Here is a 19,983-nt window from a genome sequence, read left to right on the forward strand (position 1 = left end):
CAGGACTTCTTAGACTATTAGATTGATAAAAATTCCACATACAGCCCTGGCCAAGTGGCTCAGTTGGTTGGAGCCCCGTCCTGTACATCAAAATTTTGTGGGTTCAATCCCTGGTCAGGGCATATCTCTAGGTTGTGATTTTGATCCCCAGTCAGGGTGCACACAGGAAGCAACCAATTGATGTTTCTCTATCACATCAACGTTTCTTTCTTTCTCCCTTGCCCTCTCTCTAAAATCAATAAACATATCCTCAGGTGAGGATTAAACCAAAAGTTCTTTAAAAATTCCATGTATATTTTTTTTCAAATGTGCATTGTATAGGACAGTAGTGCTTGGGCTAGATATAAATGCTATGTAAAAAAAAATCACAATTATTTTTATGGATGATTTTTCTGCTCATGGATTTTTTTCACTTTTCTCCTAAGTCCTATCTCCACAAATAGAATATAAGGTCCTTGAAGTCAAGGGTTGTGTGACACATTTCTTTTTTATCTACTGATTACATTTACAAATATTTTCCCCTCTCTCTATAAAATATTGAAGCATATCCATCATAAAAACCTGGGTTAGACTAGGTATATTCAGTCTTCTTTTTCCTTATCTGTTTATTCTAATTTTTCTACAATTGAGGGCCGGTGGGGAATCTCTGTCCTTGACAACATTCTTCCGTCCTAGAGGGCCAAGGGGCCACATGTGTATTGAATGTAGTAATAACAAATAAATAAAACAACCAAAGCTAACTTTTATTGAGCACTTACTATGTCAGGAACTGCTTTACATGTCTAAGCTCACTTATCTTAAAAATGACTCTTCTAATCACAGATGTCTCAACATTATCTTAAGAAACATCCTGTGCTCAAAAGCAGGATTATTTCCTGATTTTTATGTAAGCAGATTGACATACTTACTCTATGATTCTAGTCATAGTGCTGTAACACTTGTAAATTCATTTGAAAGACTTTAGGGGAATGGTCATAGTGTTGGCACCAATGAGTGCCTTCCTTCTATCATGAAATTGGGACTTGTATGTGTCATGAGTAGATGTACAAACAAACTAAAGCAATTGTTTCTTATGATTAGAGATTTTGAAACTGAGCATCAATGGGGTCCCATGTCACTGTTTCATAGCAAGAAGAGAACTTGCCACTAGATAAGAATTCTCCAAGTACCACCCTGACTAACTAATTCACCTTATGGCACACAGGGTGATCACACATGCACTTAAAAATGACTCCATTTAAAGTGAAAAAAGCATGTAACATACGGGGTTTTTGAGGTTGGCCTTTTAGCCCTGAGTATTGCCATATCATGTGGGCAGTGAAGCTAGTTTACCTATTCTCTAGTGTCTCCAGGAAAGCAAAAATCATATGTAATGAAAGTAAAGAGAAGTCAGTGCCAGCCCAGGGCCAACTCATCACCCCACCCAAACCAGAAGAACAGGAGCCTAATGCCATGTAATGTGCAGTGTTTCTTCCTTCTACAGCCACCAGCTAGAAGGAAGCTAGACTCATGGCTGCTGGAGGTGTTCCTGAAACTTGGGGCAAATGAAATTGAGAGAACAGGTTACACTACACTGTCAGAAACTGGAGCAGTCACTTCAACTACAGCAGAACCAGTCACCTCAAAGGAAATTACAATCATGAAGACTATTGGTAATCAAAACAATTCTACCTATTTAGATCGGCCTACTGCCATTCTAGAACATTTCTACCTTTTGGCCCAGAGTGAAGAATAGGTATGGCACAGGGACAGGGTACAAGTGGCTAACGTTGGCAGAAAGGAGAATTTGAGAGCTGAAAGTCCTAAGATATTCTACTTCCAGAGAGGAAACAGAGGCACAGAAAAATTCAGAGACTTGCCCAAGATCACACAGCAGTAGAGGAATCCAGACTCTGGACTTGCAGTTCAATGTGCTTTCACTTGGGACATGATTTTTTAAAAATAAAACAATGTAACATTTCATAAAATTTATAAATTTTAGCAAAAAATATGACTTGTAATCACAGCTTTTCAGTAACTATTAGCATTTCTTTTTTTTCTTCAAATGTTTTTATTCTTCTATGTTTCACATAATCATAATTATTGACTGTACATGTTCCTATTTTTGAAATCAAAAGAAAAAGTGTTTTCTCATTTGCAATTTAAGTACACTTCTTATGTTCATTCATATGTATTTTTTTTGCATATACATGTATCAGGTATCGTTCTAAATAAAACAATGTCCTTGTCCCACAGAATTAATATTTTAATGAGATAGACGTAGAATCACAAACAAACAAGGTATGATATTTTCCCACCAAAGTGGATAATTTTTAAGTATATTTTATTGCTTATACTATTACAGTTGTCCCAATTTTCTCATTTTTCCCCCTCTGCCCAGGACCCCCTTCCCTCTGGCAACTCCCCTCCCTTAGTTCATGTCCATGGATGGTGCGTATAAGTTCTTTGGCTTCTCCATGTCCTACACTATTCTTAACCTCCCCCTGTCTATTTTCTACCTACCAATTATGCTTCTTAATTCCTGCACCTTTTCCCCATTCTCTCTTTTTCTCCTCTCAGCTGATAATTCTCCAAATGACCTCCATATCTATGATTCTCTTCCTATTCTGGTTGTTTGATTAGTTTGTTTTTGTTTTTGTTTTTTAGATTCAGTTGTTGATAGTTGTGAGTTTGTTATCATTAGAATGTTCATAGTTTTGACCTTCTTCTTTTTCTTAAGTATTTTCCTTGAACATTTCATGTAATAATGGCTGGGTGATAATGAACTCCTTTAGCTTTACTTTGTCTGGAAAGCACTTTATCTGCCCTTCCATTCTAAATGATAACTTTGCTGGGTGGAGTAACCTTGGATGTAGGTCCTTGCTTTTCATCACTTTGAATACTTCTTGCCAGTCCCTTTTGCTTGCTGTCTTATGAGAACTCCTTTGTATGTAAGTCTCCGCTTTTCTCTTGCTGCTTTTCAGGTTCTCGCTTTATTATTAACCTTTGGCATTTTAATTATGATGTGTCTTGGTGTGTTCCTTCTTAGGTCCAACTTGTTTGGGACTTTCCGTGCTTCCTGGACTTGTATGTCTATTTTCTTTGTCGAATTAGGAAAGTTTTCTTTCATTATTTTTTCAAATGAGTTTTTAATTTCTTTCTCTTCCCCGTCTTCTCTTGGCATCCCTATGATTCAGATGGTGGGACTTTTGGAGATGTTCCAGAGTCTTCTTATACTCTCCTTGTTTTCTTGAATTCTTGTTTTGGTTGAATGTTCTGTTGTGGTTGAATTTTTATTTCTTCCTTATGTTCCAAATCATGGATTTGAATCTCGGCTTCCTTCCCTTCACTGTTGGTGCCCTGTGGAGTTTTCTTTATTTCACTTGGTGTAACCTTCATTTCTTCCCTTATGTTGTTGCTATACTCAATGATTTCTCTGAGCATCCTGATCACCAGTTGTTGAACTCTGCATCTGATAGGTTGGTTATCTCCATTTTGTTTAGTTCTTTTTTCTGGGGTTTTGTTCTGTTCTTTCATTTGGGCCACACTTCTTCATCTCCTCCATTTGGCAGCCTCCCTGTGTTTGTTTCTGTGTATTAGGTAGAGCTGCTTTGACTCTCTGTCTTAGCGTACCTGTTAAGTTGTATGGGGCAGAGCCTTAGGTGTTCACCAGGGCAGGGCAACCCACTTCACTACTTTGTGGCACTGTGTGGAGGTATGGGTCAGAGAGGGGATAATGCCACTGCCTGGCTCCTGGCTATTTGCCTGGCATTTGCCCCACTTCCAGTCACTTCACCCACTCCCCGTGTGTAACTAGCACCCTTCCAGCTGTTGCCCTGGTGTTGAATCCCAGAATGGGTGGGTTTGTATATATTTTAAGACCATTGGGGCCCTTCAAATGTACTCTCCTGAGTAACTAGCAGTTTCTTCCATCACCCTAACCTTGTTTTCTCTGGCCAGAATTTACGAGGCTTTCTCTTCCCAGTGATGAAACCCTGGACTTCACAGTCTAGTCTGGGACTGGGATTGCTCACTCCTAAAGTATCCCCCCCAGATTTTTATACACCACATGTGAATGTGGGACTTCCTGGTTCTTCCCAGACCTGTGTCTCTCTGCATCATGCCTCACCATGTCCTCTCTAGCCCAGCTCCCCGGCTCCATCCCTCCTACCTATCTGGATGAATATGGCTCCTTTAAATCCTTCATTACAGACTTCCATACAGTTTGATTTTTGGCAGTTCTGGGTGTTTTTGTTTTGTTTTGTTTTGAGGTTAGTTTTGATTCTTCTTCTTTTTTAAAAGATTTTATTTATTTATTTTTAGAGAGGGAAAGGAGGGAAATAGAGAGAGAGAGAAACATCAATGTGCGGTTGCTGGGGGTCATGGCCTGCAACCCAGACATGTACCCTGACTGGGAATCGAACCTGCGACACTTTGGTTCCCAGCCCATGCTCAATCCACTGAACTACACCAGCCAGGAGTTTTGATTCTTCTTGTGGTTGCACAAGGAGGTGAAGCATGTCTACCTACGCCTCCATCTTGACTGGAAGCCCTAATGTGGATAATTGTTACTGAACAAACGCCATTATGGGGAGAAGATGCAGCTCATTTTCTCATAGGCTGAACATGTAATTAACATTAATTTTGAAAGGAAAACATTTTTTTTCTTGTGAGCCCCCAAATTAACATCTATTTGTGCTAAAACAACACCAATCCCATCAAAATAGACACAATCACATTAGTCATATCATTGGTAAATAATTATCATAGGACACATGCCTGTGTTCACAGAGCATCCATATGATACCTGGTGTTTATGTAATTAGATGTTTAATGCAAAAAAGAAAAGACAAGCAATAAAGATGAAGGATGTGAATGAAAATGATGAACACTTTCATAAGTACTTTAAAAGGATAAACTTAATGCAACCCACATGATTTCTAAGACTGCAAGAATGACACATGGGCACTTACGCTGAACGTGCCCTGTGGCTCCTTAGCCCAAGAAATCCAAATCCATCCTCTAAATGTGAAGAATGCCCTATAAGCTAAAGTGGAAGTATTAAATAAAACTGATTAAGCCTACTTCTTACAATATCTCCTCATCCCCTACCCTCATCTCTCTCTCTCTCTCTCTCACACACACACACACAGTTCTATATAGGGCAGGACTGAGTAGTATAATAGCAAGAAGTTGTAAGTGGTAGGTAAAAAAGAAATAATACATAGTACTGCATATATCTATATCTGCATGATACACATTATATGTAATGTATGTGTCTCCATATGTAGAATGAAAATAAAATATATATCAAGAGGAAAGGGAACAACAGAGGTGGAGATGGGGTGAGGAAGGTCACATCTAATACAGGATAATCAGGGAAAGAAGGTCTGACTGGTCAGAGGTGACATTTCAGCACAGCTGTGAATGACGTGAGAGAGCGAGGCATGGAACTATTTAGGGAAAGAGCATTCTGGCAAGCGAACAGTAAGTACAAAGGCCCTGTGGCAGATCTTGCTATCTGTGCTCAAAGAATGGCAAGGAGGCTGGTACAAGGAAGCCCAGTGAAGAAGGGCAAAGTGGTGGGAGTCCATGCTGGCCAGATAGCTAGATGCTAGGTTAGGAAGCCTTGCTGGCAATGCTCAAAACCTGAGTACTTTGGAAGCCACTGGAGGATTTTGAACAAGGATGCAATCAGATTTATATCTGAAAAACAGACTATTGGTAAGGAAGATAAATTAGGAGAATATCATGGCATTCAACCGAGAGGAGGAGATAGTTTGGGTTCAGGTTAAAATTATTCAGACAGAGACAAGTAGCTATACAGTCCTTTAGTTGTATTTTGAATACAAAGTCAACAGGAGTTTATCTGCTTTGGGTTGAATGTAATATATCAGAGAAAAAGAGGGATCAGTACTACTAATAACAGCAACTGCTAACAGTAACCTAATGCATACTTGGTGCCAGGTCCTCTTTCTATGCTTTCCATATATTAATACTGTATGCCTTTCTAGGGCCTTCCCTATGCCAGATTGGCAGTGTTTTAACATACATTCACTCACATCTTCACGCCTGTCCCATAGGGTGGGCACTTTTATCTCCATTTTTGGGTGAGAGGCACAGACTGGTTTGACAGTTTGTGTAAGGATGACCTAGAGAGGAAGTGGCAGAGCTGAGCTCTGACCCCAGGTTCTGGCTGCAGTGTTGAGGTTCATAACCACCGTGCCCAAGGCCTCTTGTGATTACAATGTTTTGATCTGAGCAGCTGGGTAGGCAGCTGGGTAGGCTGGATGGTGCTATTAACTGAGACAGGAGTATCTGAGGCAGGGCAGTGGATTTGGGGGCATGGATGTCAAAAGGTTGGGCTTTGGGTGTGCAGAGTTTGAGACACCTCTTAGACCTCCAAGGGGAGATGTTGTGTGGCCACTGGTTGGATATAAAGAATCTGGAGTTCAGGGCTAGAGAGAGCTATGTGGAATGACCAGCATATAAATGGAATTTAAAGTGATGGGACTGGATGAGATAACCTACCATGTGACCATTGCAGAGGACTAAACCCTGAGACACTCCAACATTGGGAGTTGAGAAATAGAAGGTAGCTCCCACAAAGGAGACTGGGAAGGAGCAATGTGTGGGGCAGGAGGAAAACCAGGAGAATGTGCTGGAAGCCGAGAGTTTCAAGGAGAGAACTATCCACTCCGAGAAATGCTGCTGAGAAGCCAAGTAAAGCAAGCGTGTTTCAGTCCTCATGATGCTGAGTTTAATTGCTGCACTCACTTCCTTCAAGGGGAGGAAGGAGTTCTTTTATTATTTGCTCTCACATGTTCAGTTCCCTCACAGATAGCTCACTAAATAAAGGTCATTTGATTCTAGTTACATTGTTAATTTGAATTCAAATTAAATAACTTTTGGGTATCAGGTATGGTACTAGGCACCAGAAATGTAGGGGTAAGCAAACCACTGATTTTTTGCTTTTGAGAATGGACCAGGCAAGAAGGGGAGGAGGAAGAGGGTGAGGAAGAGGAAGAAAAGGAAGAGAAAGAAGAAGACAGTGATTTTGATATCTGAGGATTGCCTAATGAACTTAGTCAGGAGACCCTGTAGAAAAGCCCAAAACAGGGATGAGTCACGTAATGATGGAGTTACATTCTTGACATACGTGTCTTTAGGTGGTTTTGTCATTGTGCAAACATCACAGGGGGCACTTAGACAAACACAGGTGGTGTAGCCTATGACATATGCACCTAGGCTATATGTTGTCACCTATTGTTGGCAGGCTACACACCTGTGCAGCATGTTACAAGATCAAACACTGTGGGCAATAGTAACACAATTGTAAGTATTCATATAAATATGTAAACGTTAAAAGGTTGCAGTAAAAATAAAATATAAAAGATAGAAGTGGTACAGCTGTGTGGGGCACTTACCGTGAGTGGAGCCTGCAGGACTGGACGCCGCTCTGGGTGAGTCAGTGAGTGAGCGGTGAGAGAGTGTGAAGGTCCAGGACAGTACCGTGCGCTGCACTCTGTAAATGCTGTGCTCGTAGGCCATGCTAAATGTATAAAAACTATTTTTCTTTCTTCAATAATAAATTAACCTTAGTGCCCTGGCTGGTGTGGCTCAGTGGGTTGAGTGCCAGCCTGTGAACCAAAGGGTCATTGGGTCAATTCCCAGTCAGGGCACATGCCTCGGTAGTAGACTAGGTCCCTGGTAGGGGGTGCTTGAGAGGCAACCACACTTTGATGTTTCTCTCCTTCTCTTTCTCTCTCCCTTCCCCTCTGAAAAAATAAATAAATAAAATCTTTTTAAAAATAAATAAATTAACCTTAGCTTACTGTAACATTTTTACTTTATAAACTTGTTTTAACATTTCGACTCTTTTGTAATAACACCTTGTGGAATACAAACACCTCAGACAGCTGTACAAAAACAATTCTCTACATCTCTCTTCTGTATCAGTCACAGTGAGTAATGCACTGCCATGTTATTGTGGCTACAAGGTCACTATGCAACAGGAATTTTTCAGCTCCATTACAGTTTTATGGAACCATCACTGTACATGCCACCCACCATTGACCAAAATGTCATTTTACAGCTTATGACTGTAGTCGACAAACCTCCCACCCAACGATCCCCTCTAGAATGAGTGTAGATTTTTCAGACATGCTGGTTCTTAACAGAATTACCCGCTGTGAGCTCTTTCTCTGGTACCTACTGGAATGTGTGTGCAGCCCGGACAAAGGCGGCATAGCGAAGAAGAAACATGCGATTCAGGTAGTGAAAGACGGTTGATGAAGACCAGGAAAATCCCCAGAGTGTGGTAAACCGAGATCCCGGGGCCACAACTGTGCAACCACCGGTCTAGAGAGCAAACAGTGTGCAGCGATTGTCTGATGTGGCGAGACGTATCGAGGGGAGATTTATACCCTTGAGGAAAAGTATGGGGAAGCGATGAATGGGGGAAGGAGGTAGGGGGTCTTCTTTTTGGAGTATGTAGACATCCCTTTAGTCCCCAGGTTTCAGTATAGAAGCCCCATCACAGTTGTGCCCAGCGTCCTGTCCAGAGTCTCTCTGGGGTCACCTCTGTGAGTGAAGCTTCAGTGTCCTGCTGGGGGAGGGGGGAGGGGCAGTTGCTCAGTGGCATGAGGTAGGTGAGGAGATGAAGTAAAATTTCCTCATATACAGATCTGACACCAATGCCATCTTCTGCCTTCCTTCCCCATCATCGTCACCACTTCAAGAACTGTTGTTACCCCCAATTCCTGATCCCGTTCGGGCTTCTAAGGCATAAGTAAGCCTGCTTTTGGGCCTCCTATGCTGCTGGCTTCAGTTTCAGCCTTTTCTGTTTCTTGTGTGTGTTTTAAGTAAATTTTTACTTACTCATCTGTTTTCTGGCTTCCAAAATTTTCTTCCTGTTCTTTTCTTTTTACTCTCCTTATCCTTATGGTTTATGATGTTTTTATTCCACTACAGTCATTTTAGCGAGGTTTAGGAGGAAACGAGAGGTAAATATATGTGTTCAATCTGCCATGCTATTTAAAAAGGAGTTTTTAAGAAATTGTGAAATATTTGCATAGTTTAATAAATATTTATAATGTGAACAACCACTAAGCAGTGCTCGAATCAAGAAATAAAACATTGGGGGCACCTGAAGAGGCCTCCAGGTATCCCTCCCTGATGGCAGTTAGATCTCTAAATTTCACTTTTTTTAGACGTGTTTGAGGAATTCTCACTACAATACAAGGAGCATTGTAAAATAGGATCAGTACAATAACAAGCTCAGCATTTTCTTTAGACAATAAACAGTGGTGGGTGCTTGGCTTTATAAAGATGAACAAGCAAAGCCCCGTTCCCCAAGGAGCTTATCCCTCTTTCACAAGAGTGAATTAAATGGCACAGACTTGGAACAGAGAGGACACCTTTCAGAGAGTCTAGCTAGCTCACCACATTCCTGTGTAGTCTCCCTTCCCCACCCTCAGGGTGGATCTCTGCAGCCCTAATGGGAACCCTGCTCCTCTGGCCACAGCTGATTGGATTAGAGTTCTAGGGATCTATGACTCCAGTTGCACCAATGGGATTTCCTCCCTAAGGGATTTGAATTAGAATTCAAAGGTGCTCATTGGTCTGTGCTGCCCACTGAGTTGAGGGCACGTCCACACTGGCCTGGACACTTCTGACCATGTATCCGTGGCCATGCAGAGAAAACCCATCTGGAGAGGGAGAGGAGGAAACCCAGCAGGTGTGTAGAGTTGCTTTCCAGTTTCTGCTTTCAGACTCGTGGACTCCATGAGATATTCCCGCCTTGATTAAAACAGCTATAATACTGTGCCACTGTGAAGGCCAAAAAATGAGTATTAACATGTGAAGAGGGCTCAAAGCAAGAGAGAGGGTATATCTGGTTGAAGAGTAGATAGAATTAGGAGTAGTGAAATGTTCTGAGAAAAACTTTTGACAATTGAGTGCACCAGAAATGATGGGTAAAATTCTAACAGGAGGGGATGGCGTGAGAGAGTTTATAAGCGAAAGGAACCGTGCAGGGAGAGAAAATTGGGGACCTTGTGCCAAGATGATCCTTGTGAAAATTCAAGAACTCTTCAAGCAGTTTCTGTCTCTGCATGAGCTGTGACACATGCCAGCACATTCTAGGTCCTTTTCCCACTTGGAAGTAATTAACAGCAAGTGTCACTCCATTTTTATAGGCCTCCTTCTAGCTTCTTTGCTTTAAAAAAAATTAAAGAGGCCATCCAGGGAAACTCTTGTATTTCTACAGAAAAAAATCTTCTCCAAAAAGATGTGATGTAACTAATAATGCAATGCTGTGATCTTCAGTATAAATTTTATTCTTGTTTCCTCATTCCAGGATAAGTGGTAATTAAACACTTCCCAGTAGTGTGAGGTGACTTACAGGAAATCCAAACCCAGTTTCACTCCAGGGAATCCTGTTAGACTGTCTTGGCCCTTTTCTCAATATCTGTATCCATGGCCTTTAGATGTATCGGGTCACCCATTTTCAGAGCCACCAATTACTTTTCTAGGAAAGTAGGTACTTTGCCAATTTTTAAAAACACACCACAAATGGGACTTTAAAAAGTATGTAAAATACCTCTTGTGGTCTGAACAGCCATTGTCCACAAACTGTGCTTCCAAAATCTGAATGAACTATCCAGTGATAAGGTATTACTTAAACAGGCATATTTCATATATATTTTTAAACAATATTTTACTTATTTAGTTTTAGAGGGGAAAGGAAGGAGAAAGAGAGGGAGAGAAATGTCAATGTGTGGTTGCCTCTCATGTGGCTCCCACTGAGGACCTGGCCCACAACCCAGGCATGTGCCCTGACTGGGAATTGAACCAGCAACCCTTTGGTTTGTAGCCTGGTGCTCAATCCACTGAGCCACACTAGCCAGGGCCATATTTCATATTTTTATATGTTTATAAGTACATTGATTAATGAGAGGAGAAAAACTGAACTCAGTAGGAAAGTTTGGAGAGAAACAAAGAAGTGAGAATTTGTACCTCATAGCTAATATTATTTACCTTATTTAGGGAAAGACCTAATTTTCATTCCAAAGTAACTTTTAGCCAACAAGCCAGTGAAGTTATAAAATTTTTTTTGAAGTTATACATTTGAAGGCAGCTTATGTTACTCTCTTAACTATTGACCCATTCATAATTTTAACTATTATTCATTCCCAAACCAACCTTTATCATAGTCTTGCAGTTAGAACTTCTCTGAGCTCAAAATACTGTCCTTTTTTCACCAAGCACTGAACACAGGTATTCCCATTACAACAGATGTCATTGCAACATTTTCTGTATCATGAAGAGATTTTCATATTCCAGCCTTATATAGGTAAATAGTCCAATTTAAAAATGGGCAAAAGACCTCAAAGGTCATTTGGGCAAAGACTCCTGTAAAATCAGAAGTTACAAAATAGTCATGATTATGCAAAGTACAGCATAAGGTACATAGTGATATTGTAATAGGTACGGTATCAGGTGAGTGCTTAGATATAATCAAGTGGATCACTTCAGAAGTTATATACCGGTAAATGCCTAACCCCTATGCTGTACACCTGAGGTTAATACAATGTTGAATGACATCTGTAATTGAAAAAAAATTAATTAAAAAATACAATAGAAAAATACCTATACATCGAATAAAAATATTACTACTTAACGTTTTCTCAGCTGAATTTTCTTCTCATGTGTGAAAACAAAAAAAAGAGATAAACAACTTCATATATTCAAAGGCTCAGAAAATAGAGAATTCACATATTCTTTTTGAAAACACTATTTGCACTGGCCGGGTATCACAGTTGGTTAAAGTGTTGTCCTGGTGCACCAAGGCTGTAGGTTCAGTTCCCAGCCAGGACACACACTTACACACGCAATGATATATATGCGGAACAACAAATCAGTGTCTGTCTGTCTCTCTGTCGTCTCTATCTCTTTCCCCCTTCCTCTCTCTCGCTCTCTAAAAAATAATCAATAAAGAAAAAAAGAAAACATGATTTGAATATATATATATATATATCAGATATTGAAAGATCTTAAAGAAGAACAATATAGAGTTTATACATAGTTCACGACATTGTGTGAATGGTATAAAATAAGGGAAACTAACTAGGGAAGATGGGCCATTTCTAATAGCAGTATTTCCAAGGCTCACTCACATCAGTGCCATTCTCAATAAACTGGAAAACAGCTAGACAATTATATAATGCCAGCACTTTTAGTCCCAGGGGCTATTTGTATATAATCTCATTTACTCCTCTGTAACAAGGTAAGGAAAGAATTATTATCCCCAGTTTGGATGTGGGAAAGTAAAACGTAGCAGTGTGTCCTTGCTCAGGAGATTGTGCCCAGCAGGTAGCAAAGTCAGGAAGTCAGGTTTCAAAGTCTAGCGTTTAACCTCAAGCTCTTCTGCCTCTCACATGACTATGAAGATAAACTTGTTGTGAGCTGCCTAAGGTTCTGTTCCTTACTCTAAATATCTGAAGAAAATGAGATTTGTTTAAATAGCATTTTTCATATCTAGGGCTATTGGCTTTAAAGGAAGTTTCCAGGAAATTGATTCAACAGCTAAAAGAGTTCTTGTGTTGCATTCCTCTATGTTATGCTTCCAGGTGGCACTCGATGTCCCTTTCTCACTCTCTCTTTCTCTCTGTGTGTATAGACACAGATATATAGATATAGATATATAGATATATAATAGATATAGGGATAAATATGTATAGTTACAGTAAATTTTATACAGTTGGAACATAATTTCAAACCATATGTTTGTTTAAGTAATTGCATTATTTGGATTAACTTTCATTTCCTTCTTTTCTCTTTGTGAAAATGTAATACAAATAATGCCAGTTTACAAAAGAGAGAGAGAGAAAGCTTTATTCACACACTGGACTGGGCTAAATGCGCGCTCAGGATTGTTTACCAAGGACCGACTGATAAATTATGCTGATGTGTGAGAATGAACAAGAATGGCCTGAAATAGACCTATGCCTGGCACATTTGGCTGGAAGGTCTGTTTTAGAAGAAAAACCTGAGAATCACATTACAAGTGTGACTCACGCGTTGTTAGTAATATTTCAAGGCAAGCCACTTAAAATATATCCTGAGTACTGACACTGGAAACGATCTTTTCTTCCATACGCTTTCAAGTGTCTTCCTTTAAGTGTACATATTTATGACCACGTCTAACACATTTGAATTCTACAAATATAGCACGTGATTATGAGAACAAATTCTGAAATCAGACCTCGATTAAAAATCTTAATCTCCACCATTACCTTGGGCAAGTGATTTAATTTTTCTAAAACAGCTTCCTCATTTGAAAAATGGAGATGATCCCTAACTCAAGGGTCACAGCGAGAATTACGCTCGTCGATGTCTAAGGCGCCCAGCATAGCACATGGTAAGATTCATTATAAATAGTAGATAGTAGTGAAATGTGTTATACAGACTTCCTCCTTGTATAATCGCTTACCTGCGTAAGGACTGGCACTTCAGCTCAGTGCTCGCTGTCACCCCAATCGCCTGTTAATTTATCAAATAAGGAGATCTAAAAATCCAGTTGCATCTTGTTATAAGGACCTGGACTTTCGAACTTGGACAGCCTGACAACCGCCCTTCGATCCACGCTCCCGATTCAGTCTCCTGCTTGTGTCAGTGATAACTCTCGTCGGATGCAGATGATTCAGTCTGCGCTGAGCTCTCCCCGTGCTTTCTCGGGACGCGGCTGGTGGCCCCAGTTCTCACCTGCCCAGGTGTCCGCTGCGTCTGGGAGGTCCCGGCTGCTGACGACTCCTTAGCTCGGCTTCGGCGGGTCTGGGAGGTCCCAAATCCAGGGCTCTGTTGGCCGCGGTGGTAGCACGGCGGCCGCCGCTGCGGGTCCTCCTCCCAACTTCGCCGGACTGCGGGCCCGCGGGGACTCCGAGAGCTGGACGACGCCTCCCATCACCGCGGCGCGCCACGCCTGCCACGCCCGCGGCGCGGGGAAATAAGAAGTGAGCGCCAGGCGCGCAGGGCAGGCGACAGTTCGGGCTGCGCTCCCTCGAGTCTCCAGTTTGCGCTCAGGGCCCCGGCAACCGTGCGGCCATGGACCGGTCGCGGCAAATCGGCACCTTCGTGGTGTGGGACTACGTGGTGTTCGCCGGCGTGCTGCTCATCTCGGCCGTCATCGGCGTTTACTACGCCTTCGCGGGGCGCAGCAAGCAGACTTCCGAGGACTTCCTGACGGGCGGCCGCAGGATGACCGCCGTGCCTGTGGCGCTGTCCCTCTCCGCCAGCTTCATGTCTGCCGTCACCGTCCTGGGCACCCCCACCGAGGTGTACCGGTTCGGGGCCGTGTTCAGCCTCTTTGGCTTCACCTACCTCCTCGTGGTGGTCATCAGCGCGGAGGTCTACCTCCCGGTGTTCTACAAACTGGGAATCACCAGCACCTACGAGGTAAAGGGTGAGATAGGGAGGGGAGCGGGGAGGACTTGCCAGGTTCCTGCAGGGGGTTCCCAGGTGGCGGACTCACCACCTGGCTGAAATCTCGCCCTGTGCAGGTCCACCTCCGCCCCCGCCCTCCCCTTTCGGGAAGGGGTGTCCCGTAAAGGAGGCAGAAATCTTGGGACTCCTCTCAGGATGTCAGTGAAAAGGAGAGGCTTCCAACGTAAATGGAGTGATGTGGACTAGTGCTCGCTAAGGCCCCTTCTGCTTGGATTCCGAGTCAAGAAGAAAGATTTTAAAACTTTTTACCTTGGGGAGGGTAAGCCCTTCAAGTCTCAGCTCCTCCTCCTGGAAATGAATCACCGTGTGCCAGATCCTCAGGCACCACTCACCCTTCCAGGACAGCTGGGGAGACATCTGTACTCCCCTTCTGCCCTTCCACACGCACCCCTTCCACAGAGGGGCAGGTGCTCCAGGGAAACTGCTGTCTCTCTTGTCCCAGTACTTGCTTTTGAGGCCAGGTTCTATCACTTACTCGCTGGGTAACTTCAGTGGACTTATTGAACCTTTTGTGCCTACTTCATCTCAAATCTCAAAGTGAAAATAGTGATGCCACCTACCTCACCCGGTGGTTGGGAGGATTAAAAGGTGTGATGCGAGTGTAGCATTTAAAACAGTGTCTGGTACAGGGTCGGTGCTGAATAAGTGCTGGCTATAAATATTGGTGTTGTGGTGGCAGAGGTGGTTATTTTGGGATCGCTAGGAAAATTGGGCTGTGAGGTTCTTAAACAGCTCTGCCTTCTCTACGGAAAGATGCTGAAAGAAAACTGACTTTCCTACTGCACAGGTCCACTGGTTATAGGTTTTCTCAAGTTGTCTGCAGGAAGGGGCTTTGTAAAGATGGCGAATCTTTGGTTTAGTTTAGAATGTTTGGTTTATTTATTTCTTAATATTTTTAAGGCTTTTATTTATTTATTTTTAGAGAGAAGGGAAAGGAGGGAGAAAGAGAGGGAGAGAAACGTCTATGTGAGAGAGAAACATTGATCCATTGCCTCTTGTATGGGTCCCAGCTAGGAACTGGACCTGCAACCCAGGCATGCACCCTGAGTAGCAATCGACCTGGCAACCTTTTGGTTTGCAAGAGGGTACCCACGCAACTGAGCCACACCAGTCATGGCTGGTTTAGTTTACAGAGCTGTTGAACGGGAGTGTTGGGGGAGGATAAAAGTTCAGGGGATCAGTGCGATCCAGTTCAGCGCCCTCAGCGATCTCCTTCACCCAGGCACTAATCTATGAGCCACATACACAAATCTATATAGATTTCCTCTCTAATAGACCATTATCCAGAGGACTCTGAGTCTCATTCTCAGCAGCTGCCTCTGTCCTTGAACTTATATGGTGCTTGCTCCAATCCAGAGTCACTGGAAGTTGGCTTCCTAGTAAGGCTGGTTTAATTGGTGCTGTGGACAGGGTCCCAATGGCACAGTAAGTGTTAATGACAAACTACGTGGGTTCTAGTGATGTCACCCAGGGCAAGGCAGCCTGGGGACGGCATTGCTTTCCTCTGGCCATCGGGTTTGGGAGCCTTCAGTTATCACCCTAGAAGTGAGCAGGATGGAATTTCTGTTTTGCATAAAGGTAACACACTGGCTGCCCCAGCCAAACTCAATATTCTGTCATGTCTCCCCACACACACTTATGGTGTTTTGAAGGGGAAAAAAACGATAATTTAGCACTTACTGACGGTAGAAGTCAAATAAAATTCCAGATCTGGCTTCCTTTGGAACCCCCCAGCACCGGTAACACGGAGCCCACATCCCCAGTGGCCACAGGAACACCAGTTTACAGCCATTGTCATCACTCCCTGTTTCCATACTGAGGGCTCATCCATGCATTTGCACGGTACTTTCTTGTGCTAGAGAAATCTTCATCAGCATCTATGTCTTCATCAAAAATGCAAAAGGGAAAATGGAGAGGGGTGAAGGGAATTATTTTTTCAAGGGAGCTTTGAGAACATATTTCTTAGTGGATGTGAGCAATATTCCAGTACATTAATATACGAACACCTGGCTGATACCACTTACCTCATGTGTTTCACCCAACGGGACCTGCAGGCATTTGAGTCTGTGAGCTCTGATTGTGTAGTTAACCAACACCAAAACTCAGAAAGAATTTGAAGAATCTGGCGAGAGGACATCAGTTCTCACAGGTGAATGCTGCTCTCATAATCACTGACCAGTGCCTCTACAGGGCAGCGACTTAACCCAACCAGAAACAGATTTCCCACACATTTCCAGAGTGGTGGAGGCTAATTTAGCAGGGTTCCAGCTAACACTGGCAAAAAAGCAAAGCAAAACAAAACATTAACGTTTACTGAATGTTTAATACATGCTGAGCACTGGCTTTATGTTTTACATACATCATCAAACTCAGTCCTCGGAACAGTCTTTACAAGGGAGGTACTATGAGAGAGCCCCATTTTGCAGACAAAGAGCCTCAGAGCAAATAAAACTGCATAAGAGAGCATGAAGTAAAGTAGATACCTGCCTAAAGGCTGTGCAGTGGGGCGTATTGGCTGAAGGCTCTAGTGAGTCTTCTAGAGGAGTATTTTGTTTTATGGTGAGAGCTGGAGCCACTCATGCAGAATAAGAAGTCTCAAGTATAAAATCTCTCCCTATTTCTAGTTTGTTAGCTAAAATCAGCTGTTCAGAAGCATTTTTGACATCTACTTACCAGTGTCTTCAAAGTATAGTCCTGATAGGAGTCCAGCAACTTCCAGACCCACAGATAAGAAGTAAAATGCAGGAATGTAATTTCCTCATCACTTCTTCATTATCTTTCTGGATCCAGTGAAATCTGTGTGTTTGAACTGAATCATCCAGACTGTTTTAAAAAGTAATTCAGTAGAAGTTTTAGTGTCTCTAAATTATTCGAGGTTCTGAGGACTATGGCAGATCTTGGTTGATCAGCAGCACCTACTGTCATTCTCTAGTTTTGTCTGAAAATCCTAGAGCTATTTTCCAAACCTGCCTCTCAGTCACTTGGGCTCCTGGAAGGTCTCCAGGTATTGCTTTAGCAGCCCAGTAATCACCAATAGCTGAGATAGTGATAGACTTCTTGGTTCTACCTGGAGGTGGTCTCATGTGAGCTTAAGTCCATAAGTCTGCCTGGATCCCGCTGACGTTGGGGGAAAAATAAACTTCATCGAACCAAGTTACTTGGTTCAACTTGCTATGTACATTCAATTATTAGGTTGCAACATGGGGGTTCTCTCTGAGCCCAGTGTCCTCATGTGCTTATACTTAGTACCTGCTCATGGAGTTGTTGAGAGGACAGTGTACAAAGCAAATACTTTATAAATGTTAGCTGAGATTATGGAGCAAAAGTATCTTTTTCCCTCCTTGATTATTACTTAATGTTAGTTTTTTCTTTCTTCTTTTTTTCTGCTATCTGAAAAGATTATTGTTGTCAGTCTTAAAATCCTCTCTGCATGTAGTAATAACCTTTAAGTGAAAGAATGTCTTGGACTCCAGCTTTCTTCCAGCTCTGAAACTCTAGGATTCTAGCTCTGTAATACATTCTGATGCATAATATAGGAGACAGCAGACTATATTATGAATATAACGGATGTCAAGGGGAGTGGGAAGAATGGCAAGGTTGTTGGTTCTGAACAAAAATTGAGTTTGGTTGATTTAAGTTAAAAAATGATAGGAAGGATATGGGAGTAGCTCATATAACAGAGAGAAAAGCTGAACAAACTGAAAAGACAGAAGTCAGGGCAGCCTCTGAGGCCACTCTGTCAGAAGCAGTCTGCTTCTGCTCCAGTCATATTCTGTCTCTACATCTTGTCTAAGATTCAAATACCGTCCTGGCTGGTATATCTCAGTCAGTGGATTGAGCATGGGCTACAAACCAGAGGGTTGCTGGTTCGATTCCCAATCAGGGCACATGCCTGGGTTCTGGGCCAGGTTCCCAGTGGGAGCCCCGAGTGAGGCAACCACACATTGATGTTTCTCTCCCATTCTTTCTCCCTCCCTTCCCCTCTCTCTAAAATAAATAAATAAAAATCTTTGGAAAAAGTTTCAATTCAGCAAATATGCACGAGAAGAGCTGAGAAGAGAAGCTGATGAGGCCAGGCACTTTGATTGACAATTCTATCACAATTGCCTTGCATTGGGAATGGATTGATTTGCTAAGTGAACCAGGGGAACTGTACGAAGTAGATATGTAGATACCAAGAGCAAGGGGAGAACTCCGCTCATTCCAAAAATGCAGAATATAATTTCATTTATATGACATCCTGGAAAAGGCAAAACTAGGGTTGGAGAACAGATCAGTTGATTGCCAAGACTGACGGGTGAGGGGAGGGTTTGACTACAAAAGAGCAACCTGAGGGAGTTTTCCAGGGTTAGGGAACTGTTCTGTATGTGTTAAAACTCCCTGAACTGTACTCTAAAACAAGAGTCAATTTTGCTGTTTGGAAATAAAAATAATAATAAAAGAGATATAGAAAATGCAAATTAATCATGAAGTTTAACTTTCTCATTCCTTCACTTCTTAAGCTGCTTATGTCTTAAAAAAAAAAGAGTGTCCAGAGATTTTACATATAACCATTTTTCCTTTTCTTTTTGGGGGGAAACAGTATTTAGAACTTCGATTTAACAAATATGTTCGTCTCTGTGGAACAATCATCTACATCATTCAAACAGTAAGTAGCTCTCCATTAGTTTACTTTACCTTTTGTCATCTGTGCTGTTTTTAGTCAGGGCGTCTGGGCCGAGCTTTTTTTTTTGGCAAACACATGAAAGATGAAAAAGAGATGTTGAAAATAGGAGGGAACAAACAAGGAAAAACACTCATCACCCCACAGTATTAATCCTTCAGACCACTGAACAGTGTTTCAACAAATGAATTTCCTCTTGGGAAAAAAATGATTCAAGTGAATGGCAATATCGTATTGGTCAAGTGACAGTTACATTGTTTTAGGAAAATAGGCTTTTCTCCATCCCACCTCCCCACCCAAGAGACAGTAAGGGCATTGCTGAGGTGACCAAGATTTTTGAAAGAGCCGTAGTAGCTGAGCCCAGGAATTGTAACAAAGGAAAAACAAGTTGCATGTTTTGTAGTACTTTTGCAACATGTTAAATAATAGGTTTGAAAAAATTAATTGACATGGGAAGACATTAGGAAGCAATTTTCTTTGAAAGAATACTTAAAAAATGAGTCCCTTTTAAAAATTGAACCTTAAGACACAATTAAAGCAGTCACTGAGGGTAAAACAATAAAACCAGACATTCTGGAGGTGTTTCTAAAGCCACGCACACAATACAGTAATTCAAGAATATGCAAGTATAGATTTACTGTCTGACAACAATGGAAAGCAAAGACTTGCAGCAGTCAGTGCCAGAGAATGCTTCCCACTCTTCATTCAAGCTGTTGGAGGCTTGTCCTGATTGTTGCCACATGATTTATATCCATGTTCCTCTTGGCAGCTAAGTGCTTTAGGGATGGGTTTGGTAATGGAAGTCTAGGAAGAAGTTTTCATTCTTATCTTTACTC

General features: G+C 42.0%; 1 protein-coding gene and 1 long non-coding RNA gene across 3 annotated transcripts in view; one reads left to right on the top strand and one right to left on the bottom strand.

Annotated features, from left to right (window-relative positions):
* Positions 1-13,601, bottom strand: part of LOC123810713 — a 38,020-nt gene extending 24,419 nt beyond the window's left edge. Inside the window, exon 1 of one of the 2 annotated variants that reach the window (XR_006784297.1) lies at positions 13,475-13,601. This is a non-coding gene — a long non-coding RNA (uncharacterized LOC123810713). Of the gene's footprint in view, positions 1-7,406; positions 7,595-13,474 lie in introns of those variants that run through there. The other variant, XR_006784298.1, reaches the window with a different exon arrangement.
* Positions 13,602-13,716: 115 nt separating this feature from the next.
* Positions 13,717-19,983, top strand: part of SLC5A8 (solute carrier family 5 member 8) — a 42,220-nt gene continuing 35,953 nt past the window's right edge. The window contains exons 1-2 of the mRNA XM_045826652.1: positions 13,717-14,436; positions 19,067-19,132. Of these exons, the coding sequence (XP_045682608.1) occupies positions 14,086-14,436; positions 19,067-19,132 (417 nt within the window). The 5' untranslated portion in view covers positions 13,717-14,085. The remainder of the gene's footprint in view (positions 14,437-19,066; positions 19,133-19,983) is intronic.

This window comes from Phyllostomus hastatus, unplaced genomic scaffold (assembly GCF_019186645.2).
Source record: "Phyllostomus hastatus isolate PE091 unplaced genomic scaffold, TTU_PhHast_1.1 phas_scaffold_755, whole genome shotgun sequence".
Lineage (NCBI taxonomy): Eukaryota > Metazoa > Chordata > Mammalia > Chiroptera > Phyllostomidae > Phyllostomus > Phyllostomus hastatus.